The 20304-nt window shown below is 49.4% G+C and overlaps 1 protein-coding gene across 1 annotated transcript; it reads right to left on the bottom strand.

Moving 5' to 3' along the window:
• Positions 1-10262: 10262 nt before the first annotated feature.
• On the bottom strand, positions 10263-15989 carry LOC133346665 (urotensin-2 receptor-like). The gene has a single exon (XM_061558432.1). The coding sequence runs from the start codon at positions 14700-14702 to the stop codon at positions 13446-13448; it is 1257 nt and encodes a 418-aa protein (XP_061414416.1). The 5' UTR covers positions 14703-15989; the 3' UTR covers positions 10263-13445.
• Between the last annotated feature and the right edge of the window lie 4315 nt (positions 15990-20304).

Below are 20304 nucleotides of genomic sequence, written 5' to 3'. Positions count from 1 at the left end.
TAAACTGGACTCCCATGGTAAACTGGACTCCCATGGTGAACTGGATTCCCATGGTAAACGTGATTTACATGCTGAACTAGACTTCCATGGTAAACTGGACTTCCATGGTGAACTGGACTCCCATGGTGAACTGGATTCCATGGTGAACTGAACTCCCATGGTCAGGCGTCTGCAACCAAAATAACAAGAAAAGCCATTTTTGTTTCTAATTTGTAAAAAAAGAAAAGCCTTTCAATATTTCAAGAGCCGCAATGCAGTCCTTAAAGAGCCGCCACTGATTGCCGACTCCTGCTCCAAGCGAATGTCGTCTGACTTTGCTTACAACCATGGGATTTCCATAAACATTCATCCTCACCACGGAGAAAGATAAACCCTGGGATTATTATATATATTTTTTCCAACTGTTTATTTTATAAGTTCATGATTTATACCGGTGCCAATGTTCTCCTTTTAATTCGTGTTTATTTTAGTTTTTTGAAGCACATTCGCAAAATGAATTGCACCGGTTGGCAAATCGCTCATCTAACGATGCAAATCGATGTTCATCACTCTTGCTAATGAATGCCGAGGAGATGGAGCAGTGAAACCAGCTCACGTGCAGGTGCTATGTAAATAATAACCTCACAGGATCGTGAGATGATGAACAAGGCTGCTGCTGCTGATGATGATGATGTTGATCAATCATCATAATTATCAGGGTCAGTAAAATACGTATCACATAAGCGATAATACATCGCTTGCTGGGAAAGTCCAGACCCGCCATAGGAATATGGAATTTCCAGAGATCACCGATTAAAACATGAGCACGTGTCTCAATTCCTGCCCCCGCCTCTGTCCACCCGGCCGCCGCCTTATAAACAGCAGTCGCCTTATAAACGGGGTCCATTGACGTTGGCAGATGGGCGTCAAGGTCACGTGTGGTGGAGTAAAATATGGGTAACTCCCGCCTCTTGCAAGACGTCTGGACAGCGTGAATCAGAAAATGTATTCATACTGGGAGAAATCCGATTAGCTACAGAGCTCTTTACCCACAGATCAATAGGCCGTCAAGAAGGGTTTCTCTCGACGCGTCTTAGGGCTTCCTCTTCGCCCGCAGTGGCCGCGAGCAAGCACTTGCAAGGCTGCCCTGTTTTTTTGCCGACAAAGATGAGCAGCGGCCAACGTTGGGACAGACTTCCCACGCCACGTGGTCAACACACGTGGTAACCCGAGCTCGCGAGCGGGAGAGGCGCGCAGGGATGAGAGAGGATGCCTGGGGCCCATGAGATGGTTTGTTAACGCTACCCCGTGCATCTTTGTGGCGTGGCTCCAAACCTTACGAAACTATTTTTGGAGTCAGAAATTTCACAGATTTCGTGCGAGTTTATTAGAAATTACTTCACCAATCCTGGTTGAGCGGTCAGAGGGGGGGTTGACTCAGCCCATCATCCTTCCGGGGTCGATACAATGAGTACCACTTTGTCGGGGAAGTCAACAAGCGGACGTCCTATAGAGAAACTCTCCTCCCCCTCCTCCCGCCATAGGAACGTGGAAATGCCACGACTGGCTCAGGATGGCTGGTAACACAGTGAATGAGCACCAACAATGCCTCAATGCTCATTCGAGCAGGACGTCACTTTAGCACGTTTGATTGTGCGCCACTGTGGCTAGAAGATGTTAACTACCTCGCCTGATATACAGGAGGTCGTGGGTTCGATCCCGACCCTGCCGATGCCTGCTGCTGTATGTTTGTAGTTTGCGTGTCTCTCTCATCATCATCATCACGGTGGCTAGGAGATGTTAACTACCTCGCCTGGTATGCAGGAAGTCGTGGGTTCGATTCCGACCCTGATGGCTGTATATTTCGAGTTTGTATCTCTCTCTCCCTGTGGCCTCTGGGTCCTCCGGTTTTTCCCTCCACATCTCGAATCAACCTGTGTTTAGAGCATTTGACTGCTGAAAAAGAGCGATATAGTTCAGTGGTAAAAAAATATATTCGTTTATTTAGCTCCTCGTACTGACCAGCGTGGTGAAGGGAAGATCTCAACGATGGGGCATGCTTGTGTCCAGCCCTTTAAAGGATCTCCTCATCACAATCCAGGCTGGTTGAACCCAGCCAGCATGGATCGTAGACGGATCAGCCGGAATGTTTCAAAACCGCGCCGATCTTCCTTTTAAGGGCAATCCACGTTTCGCAAGCATCGATGAGGGAGGGCGTAACTCTTGGTCGAGAAGACCCGAAGCTTTGTACGGAGCGATAGAGCAGGTCGCTTCCACACGGCGTTACACAACCGATGGAATGGTAATCCCACTCGACCGATTCGGAGTGAGACCTCTGCTTGCCAAAACCGGCACTCGTTGTGAGCACATTGCCCAAGTATGGGAACTCCTCCACTCTCTCCATAACTGCCCCGTCACTCGTGGGGAGGTGAGTGTTGGATGACATCAAATACCCAGGCAGGTACTTTTTTTTTGCAAACATAGTACCCTACTCACAACCCCACTAAGTGGCGGTGATGTCTGGCAAAAACAACCCCCTACCTCCTCGTAGTGCCGGACGGCAACGCTGTGGTGGGCAGTGCCGTGGGGGGAGGGCCAATTTAGATTGACCATTCCCCCAACACACACACACACTATTGGACAAACAGCGAAGCGATGTCAGGCCGAATGTTGTACGGACAGCTTGCCCAAGGCTGCTTGACGACAATTACATTTGCCCAGTAATCGTGCCGAGTTTACACCCCTTTGTGAATCCACTGATAGAGGACGACCTCCTCTCGCCGTGTCGGCCATGAAGTTCCCTTGGCCATGCTCGAAATCATCATTCGGGTCGTTGTAGACAATATAAATAACGAGATAAACAAGCTTGCACTAACGCATCCTTTGGAGTTAACATCTCGCCACGGTGGCGAGGAGATGTTAACTACCTCGCCTGGTATACAGGAGGTCCGTGGGTTCGATCCCGACCCTGACGCCTGTTGATTATTTGGAGTGTCCGTGTCTCTCTTTCCCCGTGGTCGCGTGGATTTTTCTCCAGGTCCTCCGGGTTTCCCCTCCACGTTTAGAAACAACATCACCACGCGTTCGGAGTGTTTGGCCGCTGCTATAAATGTGCACGTGATAAGCCTCTTTCGTTGAGCTGTCATTTGTGGCCCAACCGCTTCTGAAAAGGAGCTCCACATCTCAGTGGGGCCTTACCTGATAAAATACAGAAAAAAGCATAGCTTACAGTGTTCAAAGAGTGTGTAGTTTATTGTGTCAATTCCTCTACACATCGGCCCCACGGCCTTCTCCGAGTGAATAATTTCAGCAACATTGATTCAGTACAAGCAAAACGCCTGGAGCGATTTCAACATTCGAGTGTGGAAACATTGCGGGCCGGTGCAATGACGTTAGCCCAATCTTCACGTTCTTGGTTCTCCAATGAAGAAGAAGTAACGAACAACACAAACCTCAACGCATTCGCGAATAACACCGTGGCTCTGCAAAGTAAACGCCATGGCCCTTTTGTGTTAAGGGTAGATGATGTTGATGATAATGGTGATGATGATCGTGATGATGATCATGGTGGTGATGATGATAATGGTGATGATAATGATGGTGATGATGCTGATGATAATGGTGATGATGGTGGTGATGATGATCATGGTGGTGATAATGATAATGGTGGTGATGATGCTGATGATAATGGTGATGATGGTGGTGATGATAATGGTGATCGTGATTATGATAATGGTGATGATGGTCAAGGTTGATGATCGTGGTGATGAGGAAAATGGTGATGATGATGGTGATGATCGTGATGATGATAATGGTGGTGATGATGATAATGATGGTAGTGATAATGGTGGTGATGATGATGGTGATGATAATGGTGATGATGATAATGGTGATGATGATGGTGATTAATGATGATGATAATCGTGATTATTGATTGAAATCAGGCTCGCAATGAAAAACAAAAGATAAATTGCCCGAAACGTCGCCTGTTAAAAAAAGAAACTCTTCTAGATTTGAAGCTTTCGTGACTGCAAGGATTCATACTCTTAGTTCTTTCGGTAAAGTCACGTAGGTAAAAAATGAAATTAAAATTAATAAAAATAAACCAATAAAAATCACGACGTTTCGGAGGCAACACAAGTCTCCGTCATCTAGCTGTGACGGTCCCACCTGATGACGGAGACTTGTGTTGCCTCCGAAACGTCGTGATTTTTATTGGTTTACCGAAAGAACTAAGAGTAAGAAACTCTTCCTTTAAAAGTCGCGGCGGCAATGCTGTTTGCTGCGAGGTTTTTGTCGCTGTTTTGCGCTCATGGCACTACCGACTCCGAACACGAATCTTCACCAGCAGCAGCTTCCACTGACTACATCCCGACTGGCCTTGCTCGCCTGGCAGAGAGTGATCATTGCGCGAGCATGGCTTTATTTTGGTGATTTCGAAAAGTGTATTGGTTTAGCCATGTTTGTTGTAGTACAGAGACTGGTGGCTTTAATCTAAGTTGTCTTATGGTTGTTGTTGTTGTTGTTTGACTTGCATCCCACTGGGATTTTTGCACACAGCGTTGTTGTACGGTGTTTTTTTCTGCAATATTTTGCTGTCTTTTCTTGGATTTTCTGTTTGCACTTAGTCACATATTCACTTTAAGATGTTTTTTGTTCATGTTTTTTTGTTTGTTGCGGTTGCACCCGATTCAAGAGCCGAATGGCTCACAGGGCTATACCTAATACATGAACTTGAACTTGATCATTGCGTGAGCATGGCAGAGAGTGAGCGGGCGAGCGAGAAGACTCCACGGACTTCGGTGGCGATGCGGCGTTACAAAGGCCACACGCTGCATCGCACTATTTTAGTGGGACGTCTACAAATGGATCGCCCTGTACATCTGCTGAAATGACTACTTACAGTAGTTTAAAAAAAAAAATCAGATGTATATGCACACACACGTATATAAATACAGCGCGTGCTTTCTTTACACACGTTTTAGCAATTACTCTCTGACAAGTCAGTGTACTCTGTGATTTATAGTGTGAGGATGGTCTTGTGCCTGCAATCATCGTCGTGGTCAGTCGCAAGCGTGCACACCCTAACTCGTATGATCGTGCCCGAGTCTGTACGCACGCACACGCGTGCAATGTACACGCAGCGCATCCGTACACGTGCGTCACGTCTACGCACGCGCACGCACACGCGCCTGCATATCCACGTTCATTACAGACACTGCATGTACCCTGACACTCATAACAAAAACACACAGAGACAAAGGTCTCCCGCATAGCCTTGAACAAGTGTTGGGGCAAGTGCTGTTAGCGAGTAGCGCCTATGAAGGCCGGCACGGCACACGAGGGGGTAGGTGGCCAGCAACCAACGCCCGGCCGCCTTTGTCTCCCCAGTGGCGATGTTTACTACACACCGCAACCAGGTACTAATTTGCGGCTGAGTCGACCTAGGGGGAGGCCCATGACCGGTTCAGAGAACCGTAGCTCGCGTTGGTAGTGGCCGTGAGCTGTGAATCGAACTCGGGTCGCCGGGTTCGGAGCCAAACGTCCCAACCACCTCGCCACCGCTCCCCACCCACAGGCACACACTCAAAGCTCCTATGATTACTGTTGTTGTTTTTATAGATTAATTTTGGTAATTTCAAAAACATGGTTAAGCCATGTGTCTTGCGGAAGTGCGGAGTTGGCCTGATAAATTTTATCTAAATTGTCTTATGGTTGTTGTTGTTTGACTTGCATCAACACTGGGATTTTTTCACACAGCGTTGTAACACGGTGTGTGTTTTTTCTTGGAAGATTTGCTGGTTTATCCAGGATGTTTTTGTTGCGCGTCGTCGCTTTAAGATCTTCTCTGTTCATATTTTGTTTGTTGCGGTTGCAGCGGACTCAAGAGCCGCATGGCTCACAGGGTTATACCTAAGACATGAAACTTGGAACACACCGAACACACACACACAACCCAGCAATGTAAGTACACAAATGCACACATGCTCACACACACACACACACAGATACATTCTCACATAGGAACAACGTACACCTACGAGTACGCGATTGTGATATAATATATCGAATAACCACTACTACGGACTGGACTAACATTGCCGACAACAGCATAAGAATAGCCACTGAATATTCTTGGTTCTTTCGATAAAGTCACGTAGAAGGGAAATTAAAAAAAATATATAAAACAATAAAATTTCTCACGACGTTTCGATTGCAACACAAGCAATCATCATGAGGTGTGAAATCCACAGCAAGAATTTTTTAAAAAAGTGTGGATTTCACACCTGATGATGATTGTTTGTGTTGCAGTCGAAACGTCGTGAGAAATTTTATTGTTTTATATTTTCATTATTTTATTATTTCCCTTCTACGTGACTTTACCGAAAGAACCAAGAATATGAATCCCTGCAGTCACGAAAGCTTTAAATCGAAATCAGCCACTGTGGTTGTGGAGGCTAAATCTATAGGCGTGCCTTTGTCCCTGCTAAGTTGTGCCGCGTGCTGTTGCTGAGTTGTGTTGCGTGTTGCTGTTGAGTTGTGTTGCGTGTTGCTGTTGAGTTGAGTTGCGTGTTGCTGCTGAGTTGTGTTGCGTGTTGCTGTTGAGTTGTGTTGCGTGTTGCTGCTAAGTTGTGTTGCGTGCTGTTGCTGAGTTGTGTTGCGTGTTGCTGCTGAGTTGTGTTGCGTGTTGCTGCTAAGTTGTGTTGCGTGTTACTGTTGAGTTGTGTTGCGTGTTGCTGCTAAGTTGTGTTGCGTGTTGCTGTTGAGTTGTGTTGCGTGTTGCTGCTGAGTTGTGTTGCGTGTTACTGTTGAGTTGTGTTGCGTGTTGCTGCTGAGTTGTGTTGCGTGTTGCTGCTGAGTTGTGTTGCGTGTTGCTGCTGAGTTGTGTTGCGTGTTGCTGCTAAGTTGTGTTGCGTGTTGCTGTTGAGTTGTGTTGCGTGTTGCTGCTGAGTTGTGTTGCGTGTTGCTGCTGAGTTGTGTTGCGTGTTGCTGCTGAGTTGTGTTGCGTGTTGCTGCTAAGTTGTGTTGCGTGTTGCTGTTGAGTTGTGTTGCGTGTTGCTGTTGAGTTGTGTTGCGTGTTGCTGCTGAGTTGTGTTGCGTGTTGCTGCTGAGTTGTGTTGCGTGTTGCTGCTGAGTTGTGTTGCGTGTTGCTGTTGAGTTGTGTTGCGTGTTGCTGCTGAGTTGTGTTGCGTGTTGCTGTTGAGTTGTGTTGCGTGTTGCTGCTGAGTTGTGTTGCGTGTTGCTGCTGAGTTGTGTTGCGTGTTGCTGCTAAGTTGTGTTGCGTGTTACTGTTGAGTTGTATTGCGTGTTGCTGCTAAGTTGTGTTGCGTGTTGATGTTGAGTTGTGTTGCGTGTTGCTGCTGAGTTGTGTTGCGTGTTACTGTTGAGTTGTGTTGCGTGTTGCTGCTGAGTTGTGTTGCGTGTTGCTGCTGAGTTGTGTTGCGTGTTGCTGCTGAGTTGTGTTGCGTGTTGCTGTTGAGTTGTGTTGCGTGTTGCTGTTGAGTTGTGTTGCGTGTTGCTGCTGAGTTGTGTTGCGTGTTGCTGCTAAGTTGTGTTGCGTGTTGCTGCTAAGTTGTGTTGCGTGTTGCTGCTGAGTTGTGTTGCGTGTTGCTGCTAAGTTGTGTTGCGTGTTGCTGTTGAGTTGTGTTGCGTGTTGCTGTTGAGTTGTGTTGCGTGTTGCTGCTGAGTTGTGTTGCGTGTTGCTGCTGAGTTGTGTTGCGTGTTGCTGCTAAGTTGTGTTGCGTGTTGCTGCTAAGTTGTGTTGCGTGTTGCTGTTGAGTTGTGTTGCGTGTTGCTGCTGAGTTGTGTTGCGTGTTGCTGCTAAGCTGTGTTGCGTGTTGCTGCTGAGTTGTGTTGCGTGTTGCTGCTGAGTTGTGTTGCGTGTTGCTGTTGAGTTGTGTTGCGTGTTGCTGCTGAGTTGTGTTGCGTGTTGCTGTTGAGTTGTGTTGCGTGTTGCTGTTGAGTTGTGTTGCGTGTTGCTGCTGAGTTGTGTTGCGTGTTGCTGTTGAGTTGAGTTGCGTGTTGCTGCTGAGTTGTGTTGCGTGTTGCTGCTGAGTTGTGTTGCGTGTTGCTGCTGAGTTGTGTTGCGTGTTGCTGTTGAATTGTGTTGCGTGTTGCTGCTGAGTTGTGTTGTGGTGTTGCTGTTGAGTTGTGTTGCGTGTTGCTGTTGAGTTGAGTTGCGTGTTGCTGCTGAGTTGTGTTGCGTGTTGCTGCTGAGTTGTGTTGCGTGTTGCTGCTGAGTTGTGTTGCGTGTTGCTGTTGAGTTGTGTTGCGTGTTGCTGCTGAGTTGTGTTGCGTGTTGCTGTTGAGTTGTGTTGCGTGTTGCTGCTAAGTTGTGTTGCGTGTTGCTGTTGAGTTGTGTTGCGTGTTGCTGTTGAGTTGTGTTGCGTGTTGCTGCTGAGTTGTGTTGCGTGTTGCTGCTAAGTTGTGTTGCTGTTAAGTTGTACCAGTTGTTGTGACATCCCGTCCGACTCTATTAACTATTTATATAGATTTTGTTTTAATACGCGTCGCTTTTCACGACCAATATGATTCAGAGTTCGTTTCTTTTTGGTTAGATCATCGTGCAAGCGGAATGTAACTTTTGTTTTGTATCACTATCACCCTTCAATTTCACTGTCTCTGTCGGGCAGCGGAGGGCTTTAGATAAAATAAACTAATGAATCTTTGTGTCAACCAAGGCTGTAGCCATGGAGTCTACATTAGGGGGGGGGACCAAATCTTCCAGGGGGTCTGGGGTCCCCCCCCCCAGAAAAAAAAATCTAAATTTGAAAACGAATTTCCTGCCTAAAATATAAAAAAATTCACTAACACATGGGAGGGTCTTTTTAGTTATTTTTTACAATAATGTCTAAAAGTGTATTGCATTACATTGCTCTGTTTTTTTTTTACCTTTTCTTGTTTCATTGTATGTAATGGCAGAGATTAGGGATTCATAAAGTACAAGCATAACCACAATCATATAAACAGAAATCTATGCGTTGTTATATGAAGACAAGTCCAGATATTGTGGCCACGGTTTAGCAAATTGTTGTTTTTATTTACATAGCATCGCAATTATAATTTTTTAAAGTATTTTTATAGGAATATATTGGGGGGGGGGGGGACATTTTGAGCATATTTGAATATTATAATTACGGCCTTGGTATCAAATATTGCAACGACAAAAATTAGCCCGTGCTGGTACGTGGACAGTGGTGCACAAGCAGCAAAGATAACATTGTACGCATTCCGTGTCAACAACACTACCAACAACAACACTCTGACCTCGAAAATAAAACAAGTACATAACGTTTCGGGCAATGGTCCTTCGCAGCGAGGTAGAGTGTCATGACAAACCTATTCTTATTGTTTCATACTTTGACGCCGGCAAAAAGGTCCCATTCGGTAGAGTGACCTCAATATGTTGTCCTCAAGAAGGGACATTGTCCGAAACGTCACCTATTTTATATTTACATTATTTTCAGGCCACAGTGCTATTAACACGGAATGTGTTGTTGCTGTTGTTGTAACAACTCGTCTTTCACGACTTTAATTCGTTGCTTAACGCGTAAGCTTAAGTAAGTCCGTTTAAAACGTCGGCTTTCGCGACCAATATTATTCATAATCAGCGTTTTTGGGTTTAGATCGCGTTATTTATAAATGTGTCGTAATTCTGGCGAATTGCCCGATGTTGCTGGATGCAATTACTAGCGAAACGTCGTACTCAAATTGTAAATGTTGTGGTTTCACGCTTCAACACACCGGTGGGCTAAAGCAGTGAACTATTTGTCTTTTGTCAACGTGACACTTTTTTACTGATTGGCCGTGTCGGGTGGTGGAGGGTTACGACACATTTATAAATAACGCGATCTAAACTCAAAAACGTTGATTATGAACTTAAGTAAGTCGTCAACATTTACGTGCGTGTTTGGCCACGTGGCCTAGCCAAACGTGCGAACCCTCAAATACAAAGACAAAGATCCCCCGTGTAGCAAAGTGCGGTTAGTGAGCACCTTTGCAGGCCGGGTGGGTGGCAAGCACCACGCCCGGCCGCCTTTGTCTCCGCAGTGGCGATGTTTACTACACACAACGCCAGTTAGTCATTTGAGGCTGAGTCGACCTAGGGGAGGCCCATGACCGGTTCAAATAACCGTCACCGGTGTTGGTGGCCGTGAGCGGGAATCGAACTCTGGTCGCCGGGTTCGGCCACACACACACACAACACACAAACAACGCACACACACAACACACGCAACACACACACAACACACACAACACACACAACACACACAACACACACAACACACACACAACACACATAACACACACACAACACACACACAACACACACAACACACACAACAAACACACACACAACACACACACACAACACACACAACACACACAAGACACGAAACACACACACACAACACACACAACACACATAACACATACAACACACATAACACACACAACACATACACAGCACACGCAACACAAACACGCAACACAACACACACAACACACACACACCACACGTGTGTGTCGCGAGCCGGCTTGGCGGTTTGGATCACTGGATCTGTGCGCTCGTGCAACGGCGATAATAACGAAAATAAACTAAATTCTGCTCAAACAGTTGCACCGAAAAAAATCGAGCGAAACGTCGGACATCATGCCGAACAACACGCCGCTTCAAACCCGAAGAGCCAGAAAGCGCACACGTGGCTTGTATCGATCGAGGAAGACAAAGGCGCGTGCGGGATCCGTGCGTGATCAGAGTCGTGGCTATCCCAGGGGTCGTGGTGCCGAGTCGCGAATCTTCGGCGGGGGACAGAGACACGCGGACACTTTGGGGCTCACGTTGTAACGAACGTTCAGAATCAGAATGTTTATTTATACTGGAGGAATCCGATGAGCTATGAAGCTCTATTTTTTTACAGATGCCACAGACGTCCCGGACACGCAGCGATGCTGATGATGGCCCTCCTGAGCATGAGAATACAGAACAATGATGACGGCTTGACACTTAATCTGGACTGCCGTAGAAGTGATTGCTGGTACGTATGTGGAACTTCTTTCGCGCCGTACGTAGCCAACCGTGCTAATCGGAGGTGCTGGTGAACGACATAAAAATAAACACAAAAAGCAGTTCTAAAGAAATGAGCTGACCATGATGATTTTGATGATGTTGATGATGTTAAGGATGATGGTGATGTTGGTGATGATGTTGATGTCTTAGCGCCGTAACGGGAATGCCGTAAGAGTGATTTTTGACGACGATGATGATGTTGGATGTGATGTCAACACACCGGTCTTGTTGTGATATCGTGGATGAGAACACATTAACGATGTTGCTACAACAGCGATTGGTGTTGATGTTGATGATGTGGACGGGCGGCATTACTGTACCAATGATTAATGTTGATGTAGACGATATTGATGAATGAATATGTTGATGATGTTGATGATAACATGGATGTTGACAATAAATATGTTGATGATGATGTGGATAATGGATGTGTTGATGATGTTGATGATAACATCGATGTTGATGTAGACAATCAATATGTTGATGATGATGTGGATAATGGATGTGTTGATGATGTTGATCATAACATTGATGTTGATGTAGACAATCAATATGCTGATGATGATGTGGATAATGGATGTGTTGATGATGTTGATTTAGATAATGAATGTGTTGATGATGATATCGATTTAGATAATTAATATGTTGATGATGATGATTATGTTGATTTAGATAATGTATATGTTGATGATTTTGAATTCGATTATTAATATGTTGGTAATAATGTTGATAATGAATATGTTGATGATGATGGACACAGTCAGATTTTGAAAGCGTTGACTCAACATAAACCACTAACACAGTCGCCTCTTATAAAACCCGTCAACATCCCTATCTCTCTCTCCACACACACAACAATAACCACAACCACATTTAACACCGAACGCATAGACGATGACACGACACGAGTCAGTACATTCGCCCAAATTTAAACAAAGCTAAATATTCACCGCAAATGCACTCGGGGTTTGGGATCACATATTTTAAATGTATCTTGTAATTTTATTCTTTGTTGCGGTTGCACCCGAATCAAGAGCCGAATGGCTCACAGGGTTATTCCAAATAAATGAAACTGAAATATTGAAACACACAGCTGCAGCAGCAGCAACAATCATCTTTAACTTCCCTCTACAGCGAAAACTTGACAGCACCCTCCTCCGCCTCCTCCCAAACACGAGACTCTGTGAGGCTTTCCTATTTTGACGAATGCGTCCTAACACATCCTGACCCATCATCTTCCCACTCTTCTCCCTCCCCCTCTCTCTCGCCTGGCGTTCGAGACACACGGAACGCTGCTCGGCGCCTCGAAGCTGCCGATCGTTTGCGATGTCCGTGAAATATTGTTCGCGTAAAAAAAAACATAGCATCGTTACTATTATTAGTAGTATTAACTTGAGCGCAACGACGGCATTGATACAATGTCATTTCGTGATGATAATGGTGGTGGTGGTGTTGATAAGACGTGCTGCTGGTGATGAATATAACGGTTGTCAATCTTGAGCAGTGTTTGTACGTTGAACTTCTTTCGCGCCGTACGTATCTGACCGTGCTCAACGGAGGTGCGGGAGAGAGCAACGGACTAAGCACTAAAAGCAAAAACTGCCGCTGGCCACCGTGACGCTTTATTTCTCTGGATTTAGAAATCTTCGCGCTCGAGACGTGTCTCTCGGCATTAGGTCATGTAAGCACGCGTCATTGAGATGTCACGCAAGCTTCGGATGTCCTCTGACCTTTGAGATAAAACAATAAACTACAACGATGTGTTTTTATTTCACCAGGTGTAAGGTCCACTAAGCTGTGTACCTGTTTTTTCAGAAGCGACCTGGCCACAAATGATAGCTCAACTCAGTGGCCTAACATGTGCAAATTTATCGCAAGCAAATCCTCTAAACGCGTGTTTATTCTAAATGTGGAGGGAAAACCGGAGGATCCGGAGAAAAATCCACGCTACCACGGGGAGAACATGCAAACTCCAAATATACAGCAGGAGGCGTCAGGGTCGGGATCGAACCCACGACCTCCTGTATACCAGGCGAGGTAGTTAACATCTCACCACCGTGGTGCTGACATTCATTCGATCCGCTGACTCGACATGACCTGCATTCATGTGTCCTCTGACCTCACCGCGTCTTCCGACTTGAGAAATCCTCTGGCTCGCGATGTCTCCCTTCCTCTCTGGCTCCAGATGTCTCTCTCTGTCGCTTCAAATGTCTCTCTCTCTGTCGCTCCAAATGTCTCTCTCTGTCGCTCCAAATGTCTCTCTCTGTCGCTTCAAATGTCTCTCTCTGTCGCTTCAAATGTCTCTCTCTCTGTCGCCAAATCTCTCTCTCTGTCGCTCCAAATGTCTCTCTCTCTCTGTCGCTCGAGATGCCCCCCTCTCTCAAGCCGAGATCCTCTAAGCGCTCGTCATCGTAGAGCGCCGCGAGGAGATGCGCACGTTCCTGCAGGGCGCGTCGTGCGACGAGGTGGAGCCCCTGGAGCCTCCGAGCGCCCTGCCCGCGCCGGCAGCACCACGCGGCGTCCTCCTGCGAGCCAGGTACTCCTTGTACTTCTTGGTGAGCAGCGTGTAGAGGAACGGGTTCACGCAGCTGTTGCCGTACGTGAGGCACGTGACCGCGTGGTTGATGTACGAGACGGCCTTCCGCGAGATGCCCAGGCGGTCTCGGAAGTAGAGGTTGGCCAGCTGCCAGGCCCAGAAAGGCAGGAAGCAGGCCCAGAAGACCACCACGATGGCGAGGATCATGTAGAGCACCTTGACCCTCGGGGAGCGCGTGGAGGCCACGGCGGTGGCGGTCTGCGAGCGCCAGTACTTGACGGCGAGTCGCACGTAGAGGCAGCCGATGATGAGTCCCGGCGCCACGACGCTCGTCACGAACAGCACGGTGATGTAGCAGCGGAACGCGCCGGGGCTCCAGCTGGGCACGCAGATGCGCGCCATGCCGCCGCCGCGCAGTCTCAGCTCGCCGAGGTTGACCATCACCATGTTGGGCGCGGCAGCGGCCAGCGACAGGACCCAGACGAAGAGCGCCACGGCCCAGCCGCGTCGAGACGACGCCGCGTTGCAGCGGCCCCCCGTGTAGTGGCGGAGGGGCCGCGCGACCGCCGCGTAGCGCTCTGCGCTCATCGCCGTGAGCAGGAAGATGATGGCGTGCATGGTGACGAGGTCGACGCCGAAGAGGAGGCGGCAGCCCGCGTCGCCGAAGAACCAGGTGCGCGCCACGTTGGTGCACACCACGAAGGGGACCGTGCAGAGGTAGGCGAGGTCGGCGAGCGCCAGGTTGAGCACGAAGCAGTAGACAGAGTCCGCGGTGGTGCCGGAGGACCCCACTCCGCCGCGGCAGCCCGAGGCGCGGCGGCTGCTGCGGCGACGCGAGAGGAGACGCAGCACGAGGAGGGTGTAGACGTTGCCGCTCACGCCGAGGACGCAGAGCAGCGACAGCACCGTGGCCATCACCGCCGTGGCGACGGCGTCGGAGGAGGATGGCGTCGATGAGGATGATGATGAGGAGGTTGATGAAGCGTCCGGAGTTGCGGTGCTCGACCAGTTGAGGAGGGTGGTGAGGTCGTGAGCGGGTGACCAGAAGTTGTTGTTGATGGTGGTGGTTGTTGTGGTGGTGGTTGTGAAGGAGTTGTTGTTGAGAATGTCCCACATGTTGGAGCGCGGTGGGGTTGATTGATTGATGAGTGGCGATGCGCTTTGAGTTGCAGATGTTTTAGACCCACAGATGCCCTTCGCCGAGGTTGATCTGCGGTGCGCACGGGCTGATCGGTGACTCGATTCTCCTGTGTGTCGTGTGTGTGTGGTGTGTGTAGTGTGTGTGTCGTGGGTGTAGTGTGTGTGTGTGATATACACACTCACACACTCCGCAGAGCCACCACGCCCACTTCGTCAATCTTCTACTGAGCGATGGTGGAAGCCTAATTACAATTAAGTGTTGGACGTTTGCCAAATGGGAAGGTCTGGAAAAGTCTAATTATAGTGTGGTTACGTTCTGTAGATGTATCACATAGCGTTGGAAGCGGTGTTACAAAGGATGCCGCTGCCAAGGCCGTATTGCCCCAGTGGGTATTGCACAAATACAAAGATCCCCCGTGTAGCCTTAACAGACTGTTGGGGCAAGTGCTGTTAGCGAGTAGCACCTATGAAGGCCGGTACGGCACACGAGGGGGTGGGTGGGTGACCAGCACCACGCCCGGCCGCCTTTGTCTCCCGAGTAGCGATGTTTTACACACTACCGTTCCGGCTACTCATTTGAGGCTGAGTCGACTTAGGGGGAGGCCCAGGACCGGTTCATATAATCGTCAGCGGTGTTGGTGGCCGTGAACGGGAATCGAACTCGGGTCGCAAGCTTCGTAGCGCGGTGCGCTTTGACCGCTATGAGCGACAATGTCAAGTGAAATGACCTTCCGAATGGATTCGAGAGGTAAACACTCTGACACACACACACATTTAGTGCATATAAGATGATTATCCGATCAGCATTCTTTACAACTTAGTAAAATCCGAAAGCCGATGATTATTATTTATTTTTTTCAAAATAAAAAAAATGTGATCGCGAAAAAATTCGGAGAGCGGATGTTGATTTGTGTCCATCATAATTAAAATACTAATCGCATCAACAACATCAATAATAATACAAATATAATCAGCTTGCAATCGGCACGATCTCGGTGCAGCAGTGAACCGAGTGCGACGCTCAAGCGGCCAGACGTCAAGCTGGGACCAGCTCCATCAAGCACGACGACTGCCCCATGCTGTGTGTGTCTGTGCACGGCTCGAGATACGCATGCGTTGCTCGTCTGTGCTCTAGCACTGGGAGTGGATCTGTGTATTATCTGCAGACGGAGGGGGGTCTACGCTGTGCGCCACGTGCCGGCTCCGACAAGGAAAGGGACCGCCGTCGAAAATCTCAGTCGGAGTTGCGAGGAGAAACTTTAGCGGGCAACACGGCAGGTGGAGGTAACATCTGTCATTAGTGACGCACTCGACAGCACCGCCATCATCATCGTCGTCATAATCGTCAGTGGTGTCATCAGTGGTGTCAGCATCCGTGGTCGATGATGATGATGGTGGTGGTGATGAAGATGACGAATGCTGTAAGGGTATTTGCTAGAGCGACAATTGGACAATGATAATAATGACGGTGGTGACAGTGATGATGACAGTGATGATGATGATGATGGTGGTGTTGTTGGTGATGATGATGATGGTGGTGACAGTGATGATGATGGTTCGAACACAAGCGCGATATTGCCGGGGCGATTTGGTGATGGTTATGATTTCATTCGGTCATAATTGTGCTTAAAACCCCCACTGAAGATGATGACGACGGTGATTATAGTGGTAGTGATGATGTTGATGGTTATAGTGGTAGTGATGATGGTTATAGTGGTGATGTTGATTGTTATAGTGGTGATGATGATGGTTATAGCGGTGATGTTGATGGTTATAGTGGTGATGATGATGATGGTTATAGTGGTGATGATGATGCTTATAGTGGTAGTGATGATGGTTATAGTGGTGATGTTGATTGTTATAGTGGTGATGATGATGGTTATAGCGGTGATGTTGATGGTTATAGCGGTGATGTTGATGATGGTGTGATGGTGATGATGCTTATAGTGGTGATGATGATGGTTATAGTGATGATGATGCTTATAGTGGTAGTGATGATGGTTATAGCGGTGATGTTGATGGTTATAGCGGTGATGTTGATGATGGTGTGATGGCAATGTGTTTTATCGTCTCCGCATGAACCTCCGTTTACTGAGTCGAGGTTGCTGGCTGCAACAACAACAACAACCACCACCACTACAAGTTGTGCCACTGTGGTCGGCCTTGTTGCTGCTGCTGTCTATTCCAACGTTCTTGCTGCCTCAATGTTGTTGTTGTTGGTGGTGTCCCGCTGTTGTTGATGTTACTGTTGTTGTTATTGTCTCGGTGTCATTGCTGCTGCAACTGCTGTTGTATGTAGAACTTCTTTCGCACCGTACGTAGCCAACCGTGCTAATCGGAGCTGCTGTTGCTGTTGTTGGTTGCAGTGGAGGCACGTGAGAGACTTCTCTGTGACTCGGGGTAACCCACGGCCGATGTCGTTGAGCAGAGACGCGGTTCTTAGAGCAGCCAAAGCGCCAGCTGCAGACAGAGACACGGGGAAGACGACTTAGACAACTTAGACAACTTACTTAGACAACTTACTTAGACAACTTACTCAGACAACTTAGACGACTTAGACAACTTAGACAACTTACTTAGACAACTTACTTAGACGACTTAGACAACTTAGACAACTTACTTAGACAACTTAGACGACTTAGACGACTTAGACAACTTAGACGACTTAGACAAGTGGTCCAAGGGACAAGGTGAGACGATAAACACGCCGGGGAGAAACGCGACAAAGACAACGATCCCCCGTGTAGCCTTGACAGACTGTCGGGGCAAGTGCTGTTAACGAGCACCTATGAAGGCCGGCACGGCACACGAGGGGGTGGGTGGCCAGCACCGCGCCCGGCCGCCTTTGTCTCCCTAGTTGTGATGTTTACACACTGCACCAGATACTCATTTGAAGCTGAGTCGACCTAGGGGAGGCCCATCACCGGTTCAGATAACCGTCAACGGTGTTGGCCGTAAGCGGGAATCGAACTCGGGTCACCGGGTTCGCAGTGCAGCATAGCGCTAACCGCTTCGCCACCGCTCCCCGAGACAGACACAGAGGCACGGGGAGATGCGGCGAACGATGCAGAAAGACACGAAGATGTAGAGACGCGGAGAGGGAGACACGCAGAGAGACACGGAGAGAGACGCGGAGAGAGACACGGGGAGAGACACGGAGAGAGACGCGCAGAGAGACACGCAGAGAGACACGCAGAGAGACACGGTGAGAGATACAGTGAGAGAGACACGGAGAGAGACACGGAGAGAGACACGCAGAGAGACACGGAGGGAGACACGCAGAGAGACACGGAGAGAGACACGGAGAGAGACGCGGAGAGGGAGACACGCAGAGAGACACGGAGAGAGACGCGGAGAGAGACACGGAGAGAGACGCGGAGAGAGACACGGAGAGAGACACGCAGAGAGACACGGAGGGAGACAAGGAGAGAGACACGGTGAGAGACACGGAGGGAGACACGCAGAGACACGGAGAGAGACACGGAGAAAGACGTGGAGAAAGGCGTGGAGAGAGACACGCAGAGAGACACGGAGAGAGACACGGAGGGAGACACGGAGAGAGACTGGAGAGAGACACGCAGGGAGACACGAAGAGAGACGCGGAGAGAGACACGGTGAGAGACACGGTGAGAGACACGGAGAGAGACAAGGAGAGAGACACGGAGGGAGACACGGGAAGAGACACGGAGAGAGACGTGGAGAGAGACGTGGAGAGAGACACGCAGAGAGCACGGAGAGAGACACGGAGGGAGACATGGAGAGAGACGTGGAGAGAGACACGGGGAGAGACACGGAGGGAGACACGCAGAGAGACACGGTGAGAGACACGAAGAGAGACACGGTGAGAGACACGGAGAGAGACACGGTGAGAGACACGGTGAGAGACACGGGGAGACGCAAGGAACGACAGAGTATGCGAGGTAGACAGACGCAGGGGAGAGCTTTCGAGAGACGCAGAGAGACACGGAGGGAGACACGCAGAGAGACACGGAGAGAGACACGGTGAGAGACACGGAGAGAGACACGGTGAGAGACACGGAGAGAGACACGGAGAGAGACGCGGTGAGACGCAAGGAACGACAGAGTGTGCGAGGTAGACAGACGCAGGGGAGAGCATTCGAGAGACGCAGAGAGACAGAATGAAGAGAGGGACAGAGACACGGAGGGGAGCACGTGAGGAGATACAGACACGGTGAGAGACACGCACACAGATACCGAGACACAGGGGGACACGAGGAGACACAGATACAGACAGGGAGACACGAGGAGACACACAGAGACAGACAGGGAGACAACAGAGAGACAAACAGGGAGACAGAGAGACAGACAGTGAGACACAAGGAGACACAGGGAGACAGACAGGGAGACACAGAGAGACAGGGAGACAGAGACACACAGAGACAGACAGGGAGACAACAGAGAGACAGACAGGGAGACACAGAGAGACAGACAGGGAGACACAAGGAGACACAGGGAGACAGACAGGGATACACAGAGACAAACAGGGAGACACAGACAGGGAGACACAGAGAGACAGACAGGGAGACACAGATAGACAGACAGGGAGACACAGAGAGACAGACAGGGAGACACAGAGACAGACAGGGAGACACAGACAGGGAGACACAGAGAGACAGACAGGGAGACACAGATAGACAGACAGGGAGACACAGAGAGACAGACAGGGAGACACAGAGAGACAGACAGGGAGACAGAGAGGGAGACACGAGGAGACACAGAGAGACACGGAGGGAGACACGGGGAGACACAGAGAGACACGGAGGGAGATACAGAGAGACACGAGGAGAGACAGAGACGAGCCCCAACCTCTCGAGGACAGCGCCCCTCCGGCTCGCAGGGCACGTCTCGTGTCGTCCGCAGCATCAGCAGCAGCAAGAGAAGTAACGGTGGCGGCAGTAGGGATGATAAATAAATAATCGTGGGACTGAAATCCGCCTCCCCCCCCCGTGTCACGGGGGACGGGGCGGGATCCGGGAGGCTCCGCGTGCAGGAGGAGGCGGAGTGGCGCTGAGAGAACTAGTGCCGAGCGAGAGCAGCGTCCAGACGACCTCGAGGCGTCTCCTCCCTCCTCCCTTCCTTCCGTTCTGCATCGAGGCGAAGGCAGAGACGCGTAGACACGGGGGTGAGTGCTGGGTGAGTGGATGGGTGAGTGGATCAGTGAGTAGGTGGGTGAGCGCTGGGTGAGTGGGATGAGTGGGTGGGTGAGTGGGTGGGTGAGTGAGTGAGTGAGTGAGTGGGTGGTGAGTGAGTGGGTGAGTGAGTGGGTGAGTGGGTGGGTAAGTGGGTGGGTGAGTGCTGGGTGGGTGAGTGAGTGGGTGAGTGGGTGGGTGAGTGCTGGGTGAGTGGGTGGTGAGTGGATCAGTGAGTGGGTAGGTGAGTGGGTGGGTGAGTGCTGGGTGAGTGGGTGGGTGGGTGAGTGGGTGGGTGAGTGCTGGGTGGGTGGGTGAGTGGATCAGTGAGTAGGTGGGTGAGTAGGTGGGTGAGTGAGTGGGTGGGTGAGTGAGTGGGTGGGTGAGTGGGTGGGTGAGTGGGTGGGTGAGTGAGTGAGTGGATGAGT

Source organism: Lethenteron reissneri, chromosome 3 (genome assembly GCF_015708825.2).
Source record: "Lethenteron reissneri isolate LAM-NWPU_2019-01 chromosome 3, ASM1570882v1, whole genome shotgun sequence".
Lineage (NCBI taxonomy): Eukaryota > Metazoa > Chordata > Hyperoartia > Petromyzontiformes > Petromyzontidae > Lethenteron > Lethenteron reissneri.
This window is presented reverse-complemented; position numbering and strand designations above follow the sequence as displayed.